Source organism: Lissotriton helveticus, chromosome 1_1, assembly GCF_964261635.1.
Source record: "Lissotriton helveticus chromosome 1_1, aLisHel1.1, whole genome shotgun sequence".
NCBI lineage: Eukaryota > Metazoa > Chordata > Amphibia > Caudata > Salamandridae > Lissotriton > Lissotriton helveticus.
Window position 1 is genome coordinate 1,139,482,196 of NC_136057.1, and position 21,328 is coordinate 1,139,503,523.

At 44.5% G+C, this 21,328-nt stretch overlaps 1 protein-coding gene across 1 annotated transcript in view; it reads left to right on the forward strand.

The window, feature by feature from the left end:
* The window catches only part of ALX1 (ALX homeobox 1), a 102,694-nt gene extending 82,877 nt beyond the window's left edge, over positions 1–19,817 (forward strand). The window contains exons 3-4 of the mRNA XM_078656585.1: positions 8,682–8,810; positions 19,088–19,817. Coding sequence (XP_078512711.1) covers positions 8,682–8,810; positions 19,088–19,408 — 450 coding nt within the window. The 3' untranslated portion in view covers positions 19,409–19,817. The remainder of the gene's footprint in view (positions 1–8,681; positions 8,811–19,087) is intronic.
* Positions 19,818–21,328: the final 1,511 nt, after the last annotated feature.

Consider the following 21,328-nt stretch of genomic DNA (forward strand, 5'->3'; position numbering starts at 1 on the left):
TACCTGATGTGGAGATTCCCATGCAAAGCATGCAGAATGTGACAGACCAATTGATAAAAGGCAATTGTTATAAAAAGTGTGTTGCCACAGTTGTTCTTTGACTATCACTGGCGCCGTTTGTACAGCGAGTCGAATGTAAGTCATTATATTTCATACACAGAGTATCTTATGCTACAAGACTGCCTTCACTATGATCAGATGTTAGATACTATTCCTTTGACTGTGTTGGGACAGAAAAGTCCCTCTCATAGTGATATACACGTACCCCTATCTTGAGTGTCCCCAACTGTAATGATGTCTGGATTCTTGGTGCTGATTTTTTTGTCATGAGCGAACACGGATCATGCGTGTGCGCCATGACATAGACCTGTTTCATGGATTACGGTCTGTTTGGACCGGGAGGGGCACTCAAAGTGCTTCTATCATAGTGGTAAAAGGCTACTGCTTTGCCAGAAGTTAAGCAGCATCAGCGCAATGTGGTAGCATACTGTATAGTGATCAGTAGAAGTGAACAGGTCTTTTTACCTGTGTCACTGGAGCGAGGACTACATGTTCACTAATGTAAAGCTCTGCTGCTGTGTGCTTAAGTCACCCTTGGCCTACATCAGTTTACTATGCAGTGCTGTGTAGTGGGTATGTGTTATATGCCTGTGCTGGGTGTTTGTTTGCCTGTGAATGGGACGGACAATACATGGAAGAGATAGTGCTGCGCAATGCATAAATGTTATATGCATTTGCTGGGTGTTTGTGTGCCAGTGAATGGTACAATACATGGAAGATTCTGGGTTGCATTTTGGCAGACCCAGGATTAATTGGAGGAGAAAGAGGAGATACAGTAATCCCTCCAGACAGATATGTTGATTGCTGCATTATTGTGAGCTGAGTGGGACACCTTGTAGAGAACGGAGAGTCAGGCTCAGCAGTATAATTCCAAGGGTGCACTTAGATTTAGAGAGCGGTCACTGGAAAGGGGTCACAGCACATCTCAGGAAGGAGATTGGGCAGATAAGAGAATCATAAAGAGAAGGGCTGAGGCCATGGGGTATCCTTTAGATACACAAATCACAGTGGGTAACATCCAGGTGTGAACCTCTAGTCACTCCCAGGCCTGTGATTTGGAGTCGCTCCTGCTGTGACAGACTGCTTTCTGGAGGAAGGGCATGGCAGAGGAGAGGACACTTCAAAAGGAAGTAGACCTCCAACATAAACTTCAAAGACTCAGACTCTAAACCACATTAGGTGTCTAGGGATGGACTATAAGAAGGGGAGCGTGAGGCCCCCAAACTGTCAATTGTCAAGTAGTCAGTTGGGCTGTGCAAGGAAGGGAAGATCTCTAAGACTTCTGCCTGTGACCAGGACTGGAGGCTAAAGCCTCTCACTGTCCCAGCTGGGTGAAGGGGCATCACCCAGGGAATCCAGGACCACCCACTCATGGATCACCAGTGCCTGCTGGCTTGCCAAGATAAGTGTGCTCTGTGAGGAAGAGAAGAGCGCTGGGGAGAGCAAGGTCCAGTGAGAGATCCTGACAATTGACTCTCTGAAGTTAGATGTGAGGAGAAAGTGTCTGCACCAATTGGGTCATATCCTGTCTGCAGAGGGAACTGTGCGAACCTGTGTGCCAGATAGGCCATCACGAATATTGCTGCCATGCCGTTTGGGCCATAGCCTGTGTGTCGAGTGAAGTTGAGTACCCTGTATGTCAGGTGGGGCCACTGTGAAGATCACTGCTGTGCTGATCAGGCCATAGCCGGTGTGTGGAGTGAGCAAGGTGACCAGTATACCAGGTGGGTCCACCAGAAAAAAGTCAAGGAGCGCAGGTGGTCCACACTGTTATCAAGAGGAAAAGACAGCCAGAGCGACTTGAGTGGAGCCAAGCCACGACTGAGGATCTACAACATGAGCATCAAATCCCCCCCAAGTGTGGGTAGGATCCATGGAAAGTTAACTGGCATTTGAGGAGCGTCGAGGATCCCCGACTGCTGTCCCCACAGGACTCTGTGTGAGCAACTTGAGGGCACCCAACAACTACACCTACAGGGTTGCTTGTGTGATAGTCTCATGAGACAGCCACTGCAGCTTCAGTGCCCACAAAGTGGGTGCTCTTGGAGACACAGATCGTGCAGGTTCTGCTGGTATGAGTAACACTGATTAACAGGCCAGAAGGCCCCCGGAGAACTTGCCTGCCATATAGCGCTTTGGCACTGGAATACATTAGACTTTAATTGGAGGTGGAGTGTTACTCTTGAGAGTAGGACTACAATTGGAGCTTAACCCGAATGTCACTTATAGACAATGCGGTAAACCACTAATGCTAGCGAAAGGGAAGTGGGACTCATGAACTGCTTACTGAAACACTAGAGCTCTGACCTCAAGGACTGTGTGTATTGTTTGTTAATGCCGTATTTTACTTTGTGTTGGTATATAAATACTCTTCTTTAATAAAAACAAGTATTTCAGTGGGCAATCACTTTTTGTTGCCATCAAACGTTTTTGAGTTGTGAGCCGGTATTCTCCCGCCCCAATGTGTCTACCTCTCCCCCCGAGAAGCTTTGGACTGCTCGCCCGCACTACCACTGAGAGTCAAGTGCTGAAGGGGTACTGCCCAGCTGCTTAGGATCCATAGGTCAGGCCCTTGGACATCGGGAGTGTAAAAGTCTCAACCTCCATGGTTGGACTCAGTAGCTCCTGCTTGTCCCGTGGCCATCTAAACTGAGTTCTGAAAGACCTTATCTTGAAATCCTTTACTGAAAATCCCTCAAGGAGCCTGTGAATTTATGTGCTCTGTTTCTTTTTCATAAAACTGAACCTTTTGGCTAACGAGAGTAGGAGGAGCTAAGCGAAGGAGGGGAAAGCAGTTCTGGGACAACTTGCCAATGTGCCTGCAAGAATAGGAGTACCATATAGTATTAAATAACCTTTAAAAACAAGGTAATTTCTCTTCTTCCTGCCTGGACTGCAGATTCTCGTAGTATTCCATATCCAGCAATGTTCCAAATATGTTTCTTAATGTCACTTTCTCATAGACCTTCTTAGTGGCACTTATATGCCACATATATGCTCAGTGCTTAATTTGTGCTGGAGGTTGCAGGTGGTGGGCACCAGGACTTATTTTTCATCATCAAAGTGTCACTCTGAGCTACAAAAGTCGAAAAGGAAGAGTGAAGGAGAAAAAGATAGATAAGAAACCAGTGCCAAAGACAGAAAGCAGGAACGTAAAAGAGCCTGCAAAAGTGTGATGTAAAGACAGAGGAAGGTTAAGGAGATGGAAGAAAGAGGCATCAGGTAGAATCATGTCTAGTGAGTCACCTGATCACTCTAAGGTTTTAGCAGGCTCTTTAAGGTCTTTACATTTAATGTAACTACTATGAAGGACCTAGCAATTGGAGCAAGAGGCTAGTGACATCAGTCAGACTTTGTCATCATCATCACAGGACTCAGGTGAGCCAGTACTTAACAGAGAGGGCAATTATGCCTACATTTTTTATATGTATGGAGAACCTGTTGAAAACACAAGCTCCTAATCGGTTATTTTGGACCAATCATCCTTCTTCCCCCATCTGGTTGTAATTGTGAAACGAGAAGATGTGGCCTAATGGCTAGGGCGGTCGCCCTCAAATCTGAGGAACCTGGTTTGAGTCTCGGCAACTGCGCACAACATCCTGTGATTCTGGGCAAATCACAGAATCTCCCTGTGGCTAACAAACATGAATGTCTCCTTGTGTAACGCAACTGGTGCTCATGTAAAGCGCTCTGATACCTGATACCTTCGGGTCAAGTTCACGCTATATAAAACTCTGAAAAAAAGAAAGATATGTAGTATGGTGCTAAGTACCACTGTGCACATTAGAGTGGCATTTGCTATTCTCAACATGTAACGTGCTGCGTACTCTTGGACAGAACTGTTGCGTGCTGTCACACAAAAACATATTCAGAGGCTTGATGACAGAGTACCCGTCTTTCTTTTGAGCAAGCTGTGGTCTTACCTCATATATTATTACCATCCAAAAAAGAAGAGACTTGCTCCTTACAACTCCTTCAATAAAGTTTAACCTCCCTGCACATCTACCAAAATATATCTCCCTCTTTTATCGCTCAAAGAAGACTCAGTCTCTTTACTTCACAGCATGATGTTCCCCGTCTTGGACTTGGGCCTGTTTGTTTAATTTCTTCCTGATGCGCCAGCTGAAAATACATCTCACAAAGAGAGAGGATAAGAGGAAACAGAGGTGTATAGTTTGAGATGTTATTATGTCTACATTACACGAAAACTCAAAGACAACTTTAATAGGCAGCAGGAAACGTGATGCTTACAAACACCTGTAAGCAACTTAGAGTTCGATGTATCAGAGGCTTGGGGTTCCTGGCGTTTGACGTTTTGGTCTGTACCAAAAGAATTTGCAATGATCATTTTGGGATTTCATGACTTAATTTGCAATGATTGTTTTAGATTTCATGAGTAGTATCAGCACGGCATCCATCTTCACAGTGACTTGCGACATCCAATTATATTGAAGAACTAAGATGGCTGAAGCCTTCGCTTATTTCCACTGCTCCCTGCTGCTGAGAAAAGATAATAAGTAGGCCCTGATTTAGAATGTGCCTATCATCGCATAATTCAAAACTGCAAAACCCTGGCATTTGATATCAGCAGCAGTTGGCACTAGATGTGTGCTAGTCCACTTCCTTCTTTTTGACTACTGAATGACTTGTGGCTATAGCGCAAACAGAAAAGAACAACAGGCCTATTGGGCTTAACCACTTTACCCCCATTTGCTAGGATCTGGACTATGTTCCTTTGGTGAGGCCTATGAAGTTTGAATAAAAAATGTACATTTGTTTACTAATATTGGGGGAAAAATAGCTTTGTGACCCCAACTCTCATGATCAAATCAGTCCTAGTAGGATCCACTGCTAATTTATAGCCAACAGACATGCATGTAACTTTCAGATAATTGTCGGAGGCAGCAAATATTGCACTTGAAAGGGCTCTATATTACTGGGTAATTGTATTCACTGTAAAAAATATGCCAGTTTCCTCGAAGTACCCAACAAGAAAGCTTCGTTCTGCACGTTTACCTGGCACTGACATTTGCCCTGTGCAGCATGGGCTAACGGGTGGCTGCACTCTCCCTAGTGTACTGAGCGAGCCAACCTGCCTTGTTAAAGGGCTGAACCCAATAAACATAAGTGAATGACACAGTCAGGTTGCTGGAGGTGAGCACTGTGGTCTCAGCCAGTCTGTGACGTACAGTGCATTCATACTTCCTACTCTGACTGTCAATGCTGCTGACTCTGCCACCTGTTGGCCGTTCTATCACCTCCGCGTATTTGAAATGGATGTTGGGGTAAATTTATGAGCTTTGTGACGCAGTGCAGTACAGCTAGTCGCCTTGCTGCGCTGCACTGCGTGACAGGGAAAGGGCAGGAATGCACCATATTTAATGGAATACGCCGTAATCCTGTCCTTTCACATGTGCTGGTGCACAACGGGCTGCCTAGCGCCAACGCAGGCACCCTTGCATCATGGTGCATGGGTGACTGCGTTGAATACAGGATCGGTTTTGTGCAGAAAGGCATATTCCTCTTCCTATGTGTGCTGCAGAATGCGGCACACATCGAAAGAGGAAGAAACAAGGAGCAATATACATATTTTTCCTCGTTATGCCTCATCTGGGAATGTATACGATTTTGACGAATCTCCACGTTTTCAAGTTTGTGCAAATCTGGGGATGCATCAAAATCCATGGGTATTGCGTCGGAACACCCATACAACACCCATGGAATGCTTCCCTGGGCAGAGTAACGTAAAGCATCGATTTGTGCTGCGTTGCATTACTCCAGATTCTTTAAGCCGCACAAAGTGGCTTTACTTCAAAAATCTGTCTGGAGGTTTCCATCGCTCTTGTACCACTTTGCTTGGTAGAAGACCGACACAAACGACCCTATAAATAGGCCCCGTAGTTTGTATGGCTAAAGGTGTATTTTATGGCTGTCCTGCCACTAACAACAATGCGTGTAATGGATGTGTATTTATTCGTTGGAATGTTTGTGCCTTGCTTCTTTGCTGAGACTTTGAATATTCACTGTTCTGAAAAACTGTAGAGCAGGTGAAATACAGGGCAATTATTTTTTGTTCTGCTAATACATATGATCCTGACTTTCTTCTTGATTTAATTTTTTTCTGAGGCATTAATGAGTAGCAAGTTTGTATCTACAGAAAACACCTGCTGCAACATCCATGCTGCACATGTTGGGGCAAGGCCTGAAGTCAAATGTTGTTATGTCCCACTCCATAATGAATGAAGGCAAACTGGTGCATAATCAGCTTGTCTCGTGCTTTTGCCCTTGTGGAATTTTGGCCTCTGGGACTGGGAGTGTGGGAACAAGGGAAGCTAAGGCACTTGACCCACAGAGCCAACAAAGGGACCCTCCCTTCTTCCAGCTGTTACTAGTTAGCTAACTCTTCAGTGGAAGTCCTTATGACCCACAGTAGCTTGTAAGGCAATGCAGATGTGGTCGTACTGACCTTCTGTGAGACATTAATTCACAGTTTAGGATTTAGGTGAGGGATGTCGCTGATTTACTGGTTTAAGAGCAACAGTCAGGAAGAGAAACCAGGTGGTGTGCCAGGGCTTACCAATTGTAAAAAGAAGGAAATAGCAGCAAATACAAGAGGACTTGAGAAACAGTGCATACTGGCATGAGGCCAGAGGTGTAAATTGATCAAAATCAAAATGGCCGAAGAAGAGTCAACACATACCCTTCAACCCACTAATGCCACTTAAGAAGGGAGGTCACAGGACCTTAGTCCCCAATGAAGTCGCATTGTACTTTACAGTCTTTATTTTTTTTAAAAACCTCAATACTGCAGCATGTCAATAAATGGTGGCTTGTGAAAATAACAAAGAACGAATTGCTAAAATAACCATAGCTGATTGCATACTCACTTTTATAACATGGGTATTCAGATCGTTCAAGCCACAGTATTTGGAAAGCTCTCTGCATGGGTGACCCACATTAAATTATGAGTAGAAGTGCTACCTCTAGTTAACCCTAAATGAACCAAATAGAAGAGATACATTGGAAGGTTTTCAGTCAGGGTGATGTTGGTCATGTATGTGGCACACAACATCAGGAATCAACCCGGACAGTGGTCTCATTTCAATGGCCGAAGAAGCCTGACAGGCTAATCCTGTACTATATGGATTTCTATCTAGGATCAACAGAGAGGAGAAAACATTACTGAACAAGGTACAGAAGCAAGACTAAACAATGGGGGCCTAAAGAAAGAGTTAAAAAAATAACTTATTTTGAATAAAGAAAACACAGTACCGCAGGTACAATATCATAAGGAAGAGATGCATCTTATGAGAAGAAAAATATAACAACGTCAAATAACCTTATGTAGAGAAGTAAAAGGAACAATTAGGTACGTAATAAATAATCAAGTATATAGATAGTTTTTTTAGGAAGATGGAGAAAAGAAAGAGCAATAACGAATAGATAAAGGGAGAGGGAGGGGAAGGAAAGATGGAAAGGGAGTGTGAGGAAAAAGAAGTATATGAAAGTGTTAAATTAAGGGTGAGTGTGTAGAAAGAAAAGTAGTGAAAGGTAGCCATAGTAAGTCAGATTTTATTTCATCACAGATAAAGTTCCACGTAAAGAAAGAGTTAATACCATAAAATACAAATTTCAGTCTCATGCTAAGGGCTAAATGTTTCTTTGGCCAACAAAAATGCCAGATGACAAATTAAATATACTCAATGAGTTGTGATTGAGTGAGTAAGGCATAACCAAAGTGTTTTAGGGATAAAAATACAAAAATATGTCTAATCGAGACATAATTTTTAGGTCTTGCCTGAGACAACGCATGCACTGCCGCTTGCAAGACATTTTGTGTTTTAGCCATTCTTATTGCCAGACTCCTGATTGATCAGAGCGTGCCAGTTTCATTTTCTCTTAGTTTGTTTCTTGCGTCCATTGGCCAAGTACTGATTGCTTTGATTTTTTTAAATTATTATCCTTCTGCTGCTCACACTCGGATTGAGGTCCTTTTTTCTTCCTATCCTGTTGTCATTGTTGTTGCTTTTTCCCTCGTACCAAATTCTGCATTGTTGTGTGCCTGTTGTTGCTTGTCCCCGTATCCCATCCACATCATTGTTGTTTCCCCTCCACACTCCCACTTCATGTCTTGCCTATTGTTCTGCTTCCCTTCACCCCTTCCCCTCCTGAGTCACTGCTTGTTCATTGCTACTTGCACCCTTATTTTTCATCCCCTGTTCCCCCATCCCCTGCAGTTTCCTGCCCTGAGACACCCACCATCAGCCGCTCCCACTCCCTTGCACCCGTTCTTGCTTGCAACCATCCCACTTGCCCCCTCCTACCACCCACCCTCTGTCGCTTGCTCAATCCCAGCCCCACCACTCCCACCACAGAAAAACACATTGACAAAGTCAAATAGCTCTCCCAAAGGCAAAGTAGGACATTTCTTGATGCAATTGAATGAGAGTGTCTTTTTATTTTTCAAAACCTCCATTTATAGCAAATGGTTTATGCATCACACATTCGTTGACATATGTGGATGGTAGAAATGTGCTTATTCTGTGTGGGAATGTAATTTTACTCGTGGGCTACGTCCTTAAAAATACATTCACTAATAATTGTTTTCTCTCCTTTTATAGGTGTGGTTTCAAAACAGAAGAGCGAAATGGAGAAAGAGGGAGCGTTATGGTCAGATACAGCAAGCAAAAAGTCATTTTGCTGCCACCTACGACATATCTGTCCTCCCACGGACAGACAGCTACCCACAGGTAATCCGACTGCTTGATTAGGGAATGCCTGTCTCGTGAGACAACCTTGACATATTTGCCCCCATTTATCATATTCTATGAAGGTTTAAAGAGTCGAACTGACCAGACCAGGCACCAGGCATTTCCCTGGGATGCTGGAAGGGTGAGACTAGTTTTGCAGGCTTAAAGGCCAGATTTGTTACTGGGGGCCGGTTTTGCAGTGGTGATGCAATATCGGCAAGCGTTTCCAACCTCCCGGGCCTAGCAGTGCTCCCCAGGGGCTGGCCCAAGAAAATTGCCAATGCTGCTTTGGGTTCCCAGTCTGGCCCTAAAGGGTTCATCTTATCCTTATCTCTTCTGCAGTAGTCTGCATTGTAGTGTCTTGTTTGTTCACCAATCAACCCACTTTTCTATGAAATATTTTCCTTCCTTGACATTACTACGCGCATGAGAGGCCATTTTGTTTTTGCATGCACGTAAAATGGTTGTGGAATTATGGTACAGTGCAGAGTGTCCATTCCAGATTGTTTGTGTCTGCTGACTCCTTACAACAAATAAACACCGGCCAGTCTGATGAAAGAGTACCTTCGGGTCACTTTTAGTGAACCATAGACTGCGGTGGAAAAAAGATTTCAAGAAATAGCCAGCTCTTGCCAATGCATCTGTTTTCTTTTCCTGCTTCCCAGTCCCTGGCCAATTGTGTTCTATTTTTTTTTCTTTCCCTCTGGAGGACATCTTGTCTTCATGCTTCAAAGCGGTTACATATCACTTTGCCTAGTATGCTTTCATTCACATGTCAAATTATTGTTGTCCTTATAGATTCTTATTATGACTTTCAGCTCGAACTTTTTACATTGAAATGTAAATTGTGTATATATGCATAGAATTGGGAATTTGTGGCATCCTGCTCTTTCCCTGTTTGTCTTTCACTGTGTACATCTGTCAGCTTTGCTAACTGAAGCTTTCTAAAAATAAATAGAGTGCAATTTAATATATAATTTGCCTAGCTGGTGGATTATGCTATATGATTTGGAGATTCATTACATTTATTATGCACTTGAGGAGTAGATTTACTAAAAACACATGCAGTGCAGCGCAGCAACTTCACTGCAGCTCAGCAACCAAAGTCGCTGCGCTTTGTTGAGTGAGAGCAGGACAGCACCATATCTAGTAAGGTATGCCAGTGCTTTAAATCGGCTGCTACTGTCCGGTACTGAGTACCATCACTTTTTTATTTTGAGAGGGAGAGTACCTGCACTTCTCAAGAAAAACGTAATGCTTTTAATTGGAGAGTACCTGCACTTCTCAGAAAAAAGCAGGCACTCTGGTACAGAGTACATGCACTTCTATTTTTCCATTTCAAGCACTGGGTATAGCACTGTCCTGCACTCTCACTGCGATGGAACACAATCAGGCTGCCCAGGGTTTGACTGTGACATAAAATTGGCCGGGGCACTAGAATAAAAGTGGTCCCTATTAGCAAATCAGATAGCTAAAAAAGTGGCCTGCATTTGCGAATTGAGGCCATTTTGAACTTGTAAAGACACGCTATAGAGATGATTAGTTAGGTGTATGGACACGAATGTATTTGTGCTTGCTGCAGGCAATGTTTGTGGTAATATCCGGACATCAACAGTAAAAATCGCCCCAAAATATAATAAAACAGGCCCTCAAACACCCTCCAGAAAACTGTCCCACACACTAAGTTTTCAGATCAGCACATTGGGCACTGCCTAATTGTCCTACAGGCCAGTCTGACCCCGATGCTAGGACCATACACACCTTTGCACCGTAGTTTTGTACTGGAAGGTAATCCTACCACTACCAAATAACTAATTACTATGCCTAGACAAATTTTAAAACTGTTACCACTTTAGCAGTGTGCTGTACAGTGTAGCATGGATGTATGACGTTACAACGCATACTTTTACAACGCATACCTTTACCACGCATTTTTTACAACACAACATCCATTACAACGCATTTCATTACAACGCATGCCATTACAACGGATTTTTAAAAACAACCTTTACAACGCATTCCATTACAACGCATTCTACCTTTACAACGCATACCATTACAACGCATAACATTACATTGCATGTATGGTAAGTGTTGGATACTGTAGGGGTAAAAATTACTATTCTAACTCCAGGGGGGTGCATCAGTAGGGTAAGTGTTGGATAGTGTAGGGGTAAAAATTACTATTCTAACTCCAGGGGGGTGCAACAGTAGGGTAAGTGTTGGATAGTGTAGGGGTAAAAATTACTATTCTAACTCCAGGGGATGCAACAGTAGGGTAAGTGTTGGATAGTGTAAGGGTACTATGCGTTGTAATGTTATGCGTTGTAATGGTATGCGTTGTATTGACATGCGATGTAATGGATGTTGCGTTGTAAAAGTTTCGTTGTAATGGTAGTGCGTTGTAAAATTTGCGTTGTAAAGGTTGTTTCCCGTGTAGCACACATCCAAAGTTGGACAGGTTTGGAGAAATAAAAATATTTCTCCTTTTTTTTTTTTTTTTAAGAGTTTATTGCATAGAAACACAAAAGCATACAATCGTGCACCGATACACATCCGCATGGGCTGGGTTCACCCCGATATCCTATAATTCACACAGCTTAAATGCCAACAACCCGATTTGGGCAGTCAGCATCATATGTCTGTCACACATCTTATGGTATAAGTGAACCGTGTCTTCTTGCCCCTTACGGCATGTGCCCCCAAATGAGGCCTTGGAACTTACAGCCAATAATCTTCAATTTACATCAGTCTCTGCCAGGCTGTTCAAGGACCGCAACACCAGCACCCTGCTCGACAACCTCGCCAATCTTGGACTCAAGCAGCTGGTGTCCACCCCCACCCACCTCGCCGGACACACACTCGACGCAGTCTTCTCCTCCAGCACAGACATCGACTTCAGCCACGCCACGGAGCTGCAATGGACGGACCACAGCTGCGTCCACTTCACCTTCAAGAGAACAACGACCCACCACCACCAGCAACAGGCAGCCCGCAGAAGCTGGAACAAGATCACAGCAGACCAGCTCGCCACCTCCCTGAGCCAGCACCCTCCTGCCAGCTCAGCGAACCCCAGCCAGGCCGCCGACAACCTCACGAAGTGGATCAGCATCTGCGCGGACGAGCTCGCCCCGATGGGGACCCCGCCCAGCAGACCCGGCAGCAAGAAAGCCCCGTGGTTCACCGACGAACTCAAGAGCTCCAAGAAGAACTGCCGAGCCCTCGAGAAAGTCTGGAAAAGGGATCCTACACCAGACAACAGGACCACCTTCAAGCTGGCCACCCGGAAGCACCACCAGCTGATCCGCGCCGCCAAGAAAACTGCATTCAAGGACCGGCTGGACAACAACGCACACAACTGCAAGGAACTCTTCAACATCGTGAAAGAGCTATCCAACCCCAGCGCAGGAAACAACGACATCACCCCATCGCAAGACCTCTGCAACTCCCTCGCTTCATACTTCCACAACAAGATCAAGGACATACACAACAGCTTCAACACCCAAACAACGCACACCAAGACCGAACAACCACCCCCCACCACCACCCTTCACGCCTGGACCCCGATCAGCACCGAAGACACCATCCGCACGATGAACTCCATCCACTCCGGATCACCGACCGACCCCTGCCCCCACCACGTCTTCAACAAGGCCGACGCCGTCATCGCACCCCACCTGCGAGACATCATCAACACATCCTTCGACACCGCCACCTTCCCCGAGAGCTGGAAGCACGCCGAACTCACCGCTCTACTCAAGAAACCCACAGCGGACCCCACCGAACTCAAGAATTACCGCCCCATCTCGCTCCTCCCGTTTCCCGCCAAAGTCATCGAGAAGACCGTCAACAAGCAGATGACCGCCTTCCTCGAGACGAATGGATCCCTCGACCCCTCACAGTCCGGCTTCCGAGCCAATCACAGCACCGAGACTGCCCTCCTCGCCGCCACCGATGACATCCGAGCCCTGATGGACAACGGAGAAACAGCGGCCCTCATCCTCCTAGACCTCTCCGCAGCATTCGACACTGTCTGCCACCGCACCCTAGTGCAACGCCTCAGGAACGTCGGAATCCAGGAGAAGGCACTGGAATGGATCATCTCCTTCCTCGCTGGAAGAACACAGAGAGTCCGCCTACCACCGTACAAGTCAGAGGCCTCCGAAGTCATCTGCGGCGTCCCCCAAGGATCCTCGCTGAGCCCCACCCTCTTCAACGTCTACATGAGCCCCCTCGCGGCCATCGCACGCCAACACAACCTCAGCATAATCTCCTACGCCGACGACACCCAGCTGATCCTCTCACTGACCAACGACCCCGCCGCCGCCAGAGCCAACCTGCACGAAGGGATGAAAGGAGTAGCCGAGTGGATGACGACCAGCCGCCTGAAACTGAACTCTGACAAGACGGAGGTCCTCATCCTGGGCTCTTCACCCTCCGCCTGGGACGACTCCTGGTGGCCTCCCGCCCTGGGCACCGCACCCAAACCGACAGACCATGCACGCAACCTGGGCTTCATCCTGGACTCCTCCCTCTCCATGACCAGACAAGTCAACAACGTCTCCTCGGCTTGCTTCAACATCCTACGCATGCTACGGAAGATCTTCTGGTGGATCCCCACCGAGACCAGGAAGACCGTCACCCAGGCCCTCGTCACCAGCCGACTGGACTACGGCAACGCCCTCTACGCCGGTACCACCGCCAAGCTCCAGAAGAGACTCCAGCGGATCCAGAACGCCTCAGCCAGACTCATCCTCGACATCCCACGAACCAGCCACATCTCCGGACACCTGAGAGACCTTCACTGGCTCCCCGTCAACAAAAGAATCACCTTCCGCCTCCTCACCCACGCACACAAAGCCCTACACGACCAAGGCCCGAGCTACCTCAACAACCGGATCAACTTCTACGCTCCCAAACGCCACCTCCGATCAGCCAACCACGCCCTCGCCGCCGTCCCCCGCATCCGAAGAGCGACTACAGGAGGAAGGTCCTTCTCCTACCTGGCCGCCAAGACCTGGAACTCCCTCCCGACCGACCTGCGCCTGTCCCGAGACCACCTCTCCTTCAGGAAGAAGCTGAAGACCTGGCTGTTCGAGCAGTAGCGGCACCCCCCCTCCCCCAGCGCCTTGAGACCCTACGGGTATGTAGCGCGCTATATAAATGTCATTGATTGATTGATTGATTGATTGACCTTTATCCATTAGCCCCATATCCCTTCCGCCCCCCCTCCTCTCAGCCCTCACTGAACTCCTATCTCTTCTCGTTGTGTACACTGCGTGTGGGATGGTCCCTACAAGGCAACGATGTGTATCGCCAACTGCTCAATATTCTACTACTCGCAGTCTGTCCCGTTTGTTTGAGTATCCGCTTCCCCTTGACTCACTCTCTCCACAGACCCCCCTCCCTGGTCCCACTAAGCTTGTGTGTCATGAATATTCCCCAAAAATTCTTTGGACGGCTTCTGGGGAGGGGAGTAATTCACTGTAATTCTCCGATTGTGTGCATCAGTACAGCATGTCGTGTGACCATTGCTTAATTGTAGGCACTGGTCCTCTCATCCAGCACAGTGCTACCACCCGTTTGTCGATAAGCAGACCCATATCCACCAATCCTCGTGTTGCCTTGGGTAGTTTTTTAGTGTATCCTAGGAGCGCCATTGCTGGATCTGGGGTCAGCTCCACTTCTACTATTCCCCCAAGAAATATTTCTCCTTTTTAATGCAGCCTCACACAGTTGGTCTTTTTGGCACAAATCCCTGTCTACTATTATTAATAGATATGACTTTGCATCAGAAACCATGGGAGGCTGCAGGGGAATACCCATGTACCACTCATTAGTGACTCCTTTATGAAAAGTAATGAAAAACAAGTTTTATGCTGGAAAGTTATTCTCAAATAAACATTTTGCAGTGGTTTGTTTCATGTTTGTGGAACAAACCCAGTAAATATTTCCTTGAAAAATAAAATAGGTGTTATGGGATTTTCTTTCACAAATCCTACTGGTTATAATTTACAACAGCTTAGAATCTGCCTGAAGGCAGCATTTTCAGCGGTCACAAATTAAGGGGGTCAGAAAATGGGAATTTGCAGTGAAGGATCAGGGGTACTGGGAATGCTAGGAACAGCCATTATGTTTCACATATGAGTATTCACAGATTTTTCCATTGGTGTTGTTTCCACTTTGATAGATAGAGCACATCTAACATAAGTAGTAAAATAAAAGGGAATATATGCCTGCTTATGGTTGTGAAATGTCTCAGACCACATGACATTTTCTACTGGTGTGAGCACAGGATTTTTCCAAATGTAATAAAAAAAAGAGGAAAATTATGCAAATCCACATTTCCCCTTATCCTATGCCTAAAGATTATCCTTGTGTGACTGTCTGCATGCATAGTGTTAGTACAAATGGGTTTTCTCCTGGAAATGTATGATTTTACTAGAGTTCCAGATGTAATGCTTGGGATTATTGTCACCCTAAAAAATTTAAATGTATGAAAATAATAGGCATAAGTCTTAGGCTCATACGTTTTCATGTGTTGTATGACAGGGCCTTTTGTTTCAAAAGGCAGAAAGTGGACAAGTCTTAGTCAGTTAGTCAATCTAAATGTTACTTAATTCCATAGTACTTTAATATACGCTAAATTAAGACATTTATCAATACTAAAATGTAGATTTAATTGCAATTAATCTTTTTATTACTTATCTTCTATTAGACAAGTAAGAAGGCAACTTTAATATATTTAAATAATTCACTGCACGTTATTTTGGAATTTTTTGCATTGTGATATTTCACTATAATAAACTGCCACATGATTTGATTTCTATTTGCGCAAACGTAATACTATTGTCTATTTACTTACATCAATAACTAAACAAAAATTCTCTATTTTATATATAAAACAAATGACTGTACATGAAGAGAAAGGGGCGAGAGTGCAAGAAACAAGTTGACATTTAGTTGGAACATAAGCAATTTAAGTCATACATTACATTGATGATATGTAGGCTCAATATCGAAAACAGAAAATCTGATCAAAATCTCATTTGAAATAATATTATCTCCAAATCACTCACTGTCACCAAGGACACAATGACCTTATACTTGAGTTACATTTGAAAAAGCTTTGCAAATGCTGGTAGTTTAATCCAGTTGCTTTGAATGATGGAAAGCAAGACCACAACTGTGAGAATTGTGTACAGTGTTAAATACAGGTCCCAGGTGAGCCCATGTCCACTTACTCGCTGAGATAGGATTGTATAACCACTGCCCAAAAGAGGACCACCAAATAGAAATCTCATCCTAACACATTGTTAGGCTAAATGTGGGCTATGTAAACTAGGCCTAGGTAAAATCCCGATTAGGCCAGAGTAATCGGAGCAGTTTTAGTAATTTTGAGTTACTCTTTGATGCGGAATTACCGTAATTGCATGGTTACTCCTGCTTGTGCAATTAAGAATAACTTGTGGGTGAATCCTACAGCAAAAACACATTTAGTAAAATCGAGCCTATTCCTAACGGTTTCTTAGAGTAAAATACATTCTTGTGTTCAGAAAATAGCACCAAATGCAATTAGTTATTTGGGGGTAGTCCTATGCTCATCACGCATAATTCAAGCATCACCTTGCAGAATTCCAAGTTAATTAATGTTTCTGGTTTGTAAAACACATGGAGGTTTGGAGGATATTGAAGTAGACACTCCTCCATTTATACCCGGGTGACAATAAGCATCCAGGTGACAGTCAAGCATGAAAGCTAATTTTCCACTTTCTTTTTTAGCTGTACCATATGTGATTTTCTTATCCGTATTCGTCCAAGTGGGGATGCTTTCTGAACAGGCTATGCTTGCTTTCTGACACTTTATAAGCTGCCCTAACCTCAGCACACAAAATTGTCACTTTAAAGGTTTTTTATTGCCCAGTTCACAAAATATAATAAATTATCCATCTTTCCCAAGTCTGGAATATCCTCCCTGAGCAACTTAATGAAGGAGTTGCAGGGCAATTCCAAGAGAGAATAGTAAACAATCTCAGAATGTGCCTTATGCACCACATAACTTAGTACAGCACAACCCAAAGCACAACTATTGGCACATGTATTCTATCCATATTTAAAAAAGTAATATGCGCGGCATCACAACTATGAATTTAAATGTAACCATTAAATGACATCGCAAGTTCCAAATCACTAAACAAAGCAAACGCATTCGTCACAGTGGTTTGTCACACATTTAGCTCCCTGTTTAGGCACATGGAATTAAGCATCTGTTTTCTGCAAACTCTCCTTTTGTGATCAGAAAATGTGTGCAAAATTATTTATTCCATGGGTGTCTGGAGTCAAAAGTTCACCGAAAAACAATTCTTATTTCTCACTAGGCACAACATGGAGAGAAATGATTCTGCTTCTCCATTGCTTGATAAAATGGACATGTCTTTTTCATGGACATTTTACATCTCCTTATTTTTGTTTTACACACCTTTTGACCAGATCTGTACGTGTTTAATGTCGAGCCGTGAGCCTTCCCTCACTAACAATATGTATGTTGATTGACATCTGACGCAGTCAACACTTAGCTCACACTTGTCTTTTGGGGAATGTAGAGGATGAATTCATGTAAGATAGAGTAGGGAAACTATTTAGGTGCTGAAAATAAAAATAGCAATTGTGAATAACTTTGCAGAAAGGTTATAGAGCAGACATTAAGCAAGATTCACAATTGTTTATGGTATGGAAAGGACATATACATGAAAGACGTAAAGGGATAGGCTGTATTCAACCCATGAATAAGGTATTAACCTGCAAATTTACATGAATGTAAATATATTGGGAATAGCTTAACGGTTATCAGAGTTGGGAAAGACGAAGAAAGCCATGTTGCCGTTCACAGAAGACTTCCGGCCGGAAGTTGTGCACCTAACATTGACCTAAATGGGCCAGGCATTGGTGGTGCAAAAAGCTTAGGTTAGTCTACCAATATGCCTATTGTTTTAGGATCTACGTGTGAAGGGGAAGCAAATGTGGGAAAATGGTTACTTAAAAAAAAGCACAATAGGTATCGCAAACAGAATTCTCACAGCTTTAGGAAATAGTCATCACAAAAATGAAATTGAATGCCGTGCGTTTACATGCATTATTTCCTACAAGCATAATTTATGCGTGTAGTGTCTTGTTGGACACATTGTTGTCCTTTTTACCAGCCACTCCCAGAGGGCTGGCTTTTACTCCCATCCCACACCCATCCATACAGGCGTCACCGGTCAGGTGACCCTCCCAATAGAAAGGCCCAAGCGCATGTGCTCCAGGGGGCACCCTCTGCAGAGCACATCGGGCGGAGAGCTCCTGATATAGTCCGGAGGGGGCCCCTCCACCAGTGCTTAATTTGAGGCTGTGCTTTCCGGTGCTGAGCACCAGCACTTAATTGGTTTCCGGTGCACCCGCACCTAATTGTCAACACCACACTTAGGGCAGTCTGCCACAAGGTGGCGCTGCTCATGTAATTTAGAGATAAGCAGTATAAGTCGTTTAGGACAACAATATACATTTAAAAAAAAATTGCTAATACCTGCCTCCCCAGCCATTCCTTTAGCTTTGGGGACCTGGATTAATCTGAACTGTAGCATTTACATGTTAGTAATTGTTTTGGCAGCAATGACAAGGGCGATGGGTGGTGCAAGCTGCAGTGGCCTCCTGGTAAGAGGCCTGGCACTTAATATTTTTCATATTAAGCACTGCCCTCCACGTACCTAACGGGGCCCCCTCAATTTTCGTTAAACCACTGCACGTGACCAGTTCTAAGTACCATACTAAGAATGTCAGTGTCCATTATTTCTGAAGTAGGTGGGCCTAGGGCCCATGACTTTACAATGCTGCGATAGTGTTCCAATCTATGTGGCACCCAAGGGATCCGTAAGCTATCATGAATAAATAAATTACTCCTAGCATAGTTTTCTCATGTAATTTATCTCATTTGTGAATCTTGTTATTTGTTAGCATGACATTGTATTGTTTTTTGTCTGGTGCTGCAGTGGGATTTCCAAACTGAACATGTTACCTTGCAGTAGCAAATCTCTTATGTATATATGTTATTATAACTAACAAAAAACACCAGATAGAGTTTACCTCTACAATGTTTGACGTCATTGGACCCTGCGTTGTCATTACAGGAATAACTAAGTCTCGTTTTCAGAACAATGCCTTTTCACACTTCTCTACATTATTTGCAAACACACCAAAAATACAAGTAAATGTAACATTTCTATTTTCTTTCATTCCAGATTCAGAACAATCTGTGGACAGGAAATGCGGCCGGAAGCCCCGTGGTCACTTCCTGCATGCTGCCGCGGGACACTTCCTCCTGTATGACACCCTACCCCCACCCCTCTCGGACTGACACGGGATATACAGGATTCTCCAACCACCAAAACCAGTTTGGCCACGTGCCACTCAACAATTTCTTCACTGACTCGTTACTCTCGGGGGCTGCAAATGGACACTCGTTCGAAGCCAAGCCGGAGTTCGAGAGGCGGTCTTCCAGCATCGCTGTGCTCCGGATGAAAGCCAAGGAGCACGCCGCCAATATCTCCTGGGCCATGTAAAATAAGAATTTATTTTCTGTTTACGGAGAAATGAAGGCACCCAGCCTCTTTTTACTATTTAAAGGATGGACAATAGGCAAGAGCCTGGACTCTTGCTTCTATTCAGGATGAATGAATGAGCCGGCTCAAGCGCTTACATCAGACACACAGCTTGTAAATATAATGTTGTATAAAGAAAACATGTAGTAATACCTTCCTGTATTAATCCTGTTTTAGAGGAAATCATTGTGTATAGTCAAGCAAATAAATATACTTCTGCAAAACAACTTGAAGCCAAAACAATTCCGTCTGCTCAGCACCAATTTACCTGCGATTCCACATTACTATTTGTAACAATTGTACCTATTTTTACTATTTTTATTTTTCTGTTCAATTTGCAGCTTTTCATATTAAATGATGTTATTTCTCACTCTTTGTGATCTGGTTATGATGTATTACACTCATGCCAAAGATTGTGCACGTGGCGGGCGATTCACACGTCTTTTTTTTAACTTGCAAATCTAGTCACCTTTAATTTTCTGCTTCACTTTAAGCAGGATGTTGCTTTAATTTTTCTTAATTCACAAAAATACAAAGGAGTATCTACGGAAATCTATGTAAATACTATGTACTTGTTCCGGGACGTGCAATCTGCTAACAAAAGTATGCCTGCATTCTGCCTTAACATCAGCCGTGGCCGGTGGTGGGAGTACCTGCCGGGTGGTGACGTGGGGAGTGGGAGGGGCGGGGTGGTGGTAGTAATGTATGGATTACGGAGTTTAATAGGTAAGTAAACATATAAATAAATAAAACGAATTTCGTTGCGTGCACTGCGTCGCATTTGGCAATGCAGTGCGCGTAACAAAATTCTTTTTATTTATTGATATGTTTACTTACCTGTTTAACTCCATAATCCATACATTACTACCCCCCACCCTGCCCCTCCCCCTCCCCACGTCACCGCCCGGCAGGTACTCCCACCATCGGCCACGGCTGCTTAACATATAAAATAGTTACATTATTTTTTAATTAAGAGGGAAAATATTTAGCCCTGTGGGTAAGGCCTTCACCTTTCACTCACTGGATGCACACTACTCCAATATTATTTGGTGTATGTTTTTGTGCAGTGGCCACCAGCACGGCTCCCAGGTGGTGGGGAAGGTGATGGGCGGTGCACAATGTTGAATTTAAATAAGATTAAATACACTAACCTTGACGCCAGGTCCCGGGACTCCATAAAACCTAGCCAGGCTCCCCTGACCAATCACAATGCTGCAATGCAGTGCTGGGAGTGGTAAGCACCCAGGCTCCCATGACCAATCACAATGCTGCAATGCAGCGTTGTGATTTGTCTGAGTGCAGTAGTTCGGTGCCCAGCCAGGGACTGGGGGCCTAGGCATGTTCTCCATGCCTGCATGGAGTACAGGGAAAGTGCACACAACTGTTTTGGGTGGCCTGAGAGGTCTGACCAAATAGTCATTGCGCACTTAGGAGGAGGGTTCTACCACTCCTCCCCTGCTCTGCAGCCCTGCCCGCCCCTCATGCAAAGCTGCCGTAGCAGGAGGGAGAAATAATATGATAATAACATTACGTTATTATCATTCTATTTTTTCCTTTTTTCACTGCTTCAAGGCAGTAGAGGAGCCGCCACTGCTTTTGTGTGATTCTGGGGAGGCAGGGGATATGCCAAGTGTTTATGAATGGTTACAAATGTGCAGGTTTGTGGGTGTTTCATTCGCTTTGCATGGTAACCGCTCCTATCACTTAACGTCCAACTGCACATAATGTGGGATACTCAGTCAGAAGTTCCATCTGCAGATGTGCTTTTTATCTGTAGCCTTTGACTTGAGATCTATGGAATAATGCCAGCAAAGGGTCTGTGAATCAAGCTCTTTGATTGTTGCCTTATTACAAGAACCTCTGTTACCATAGTGCTCTGAG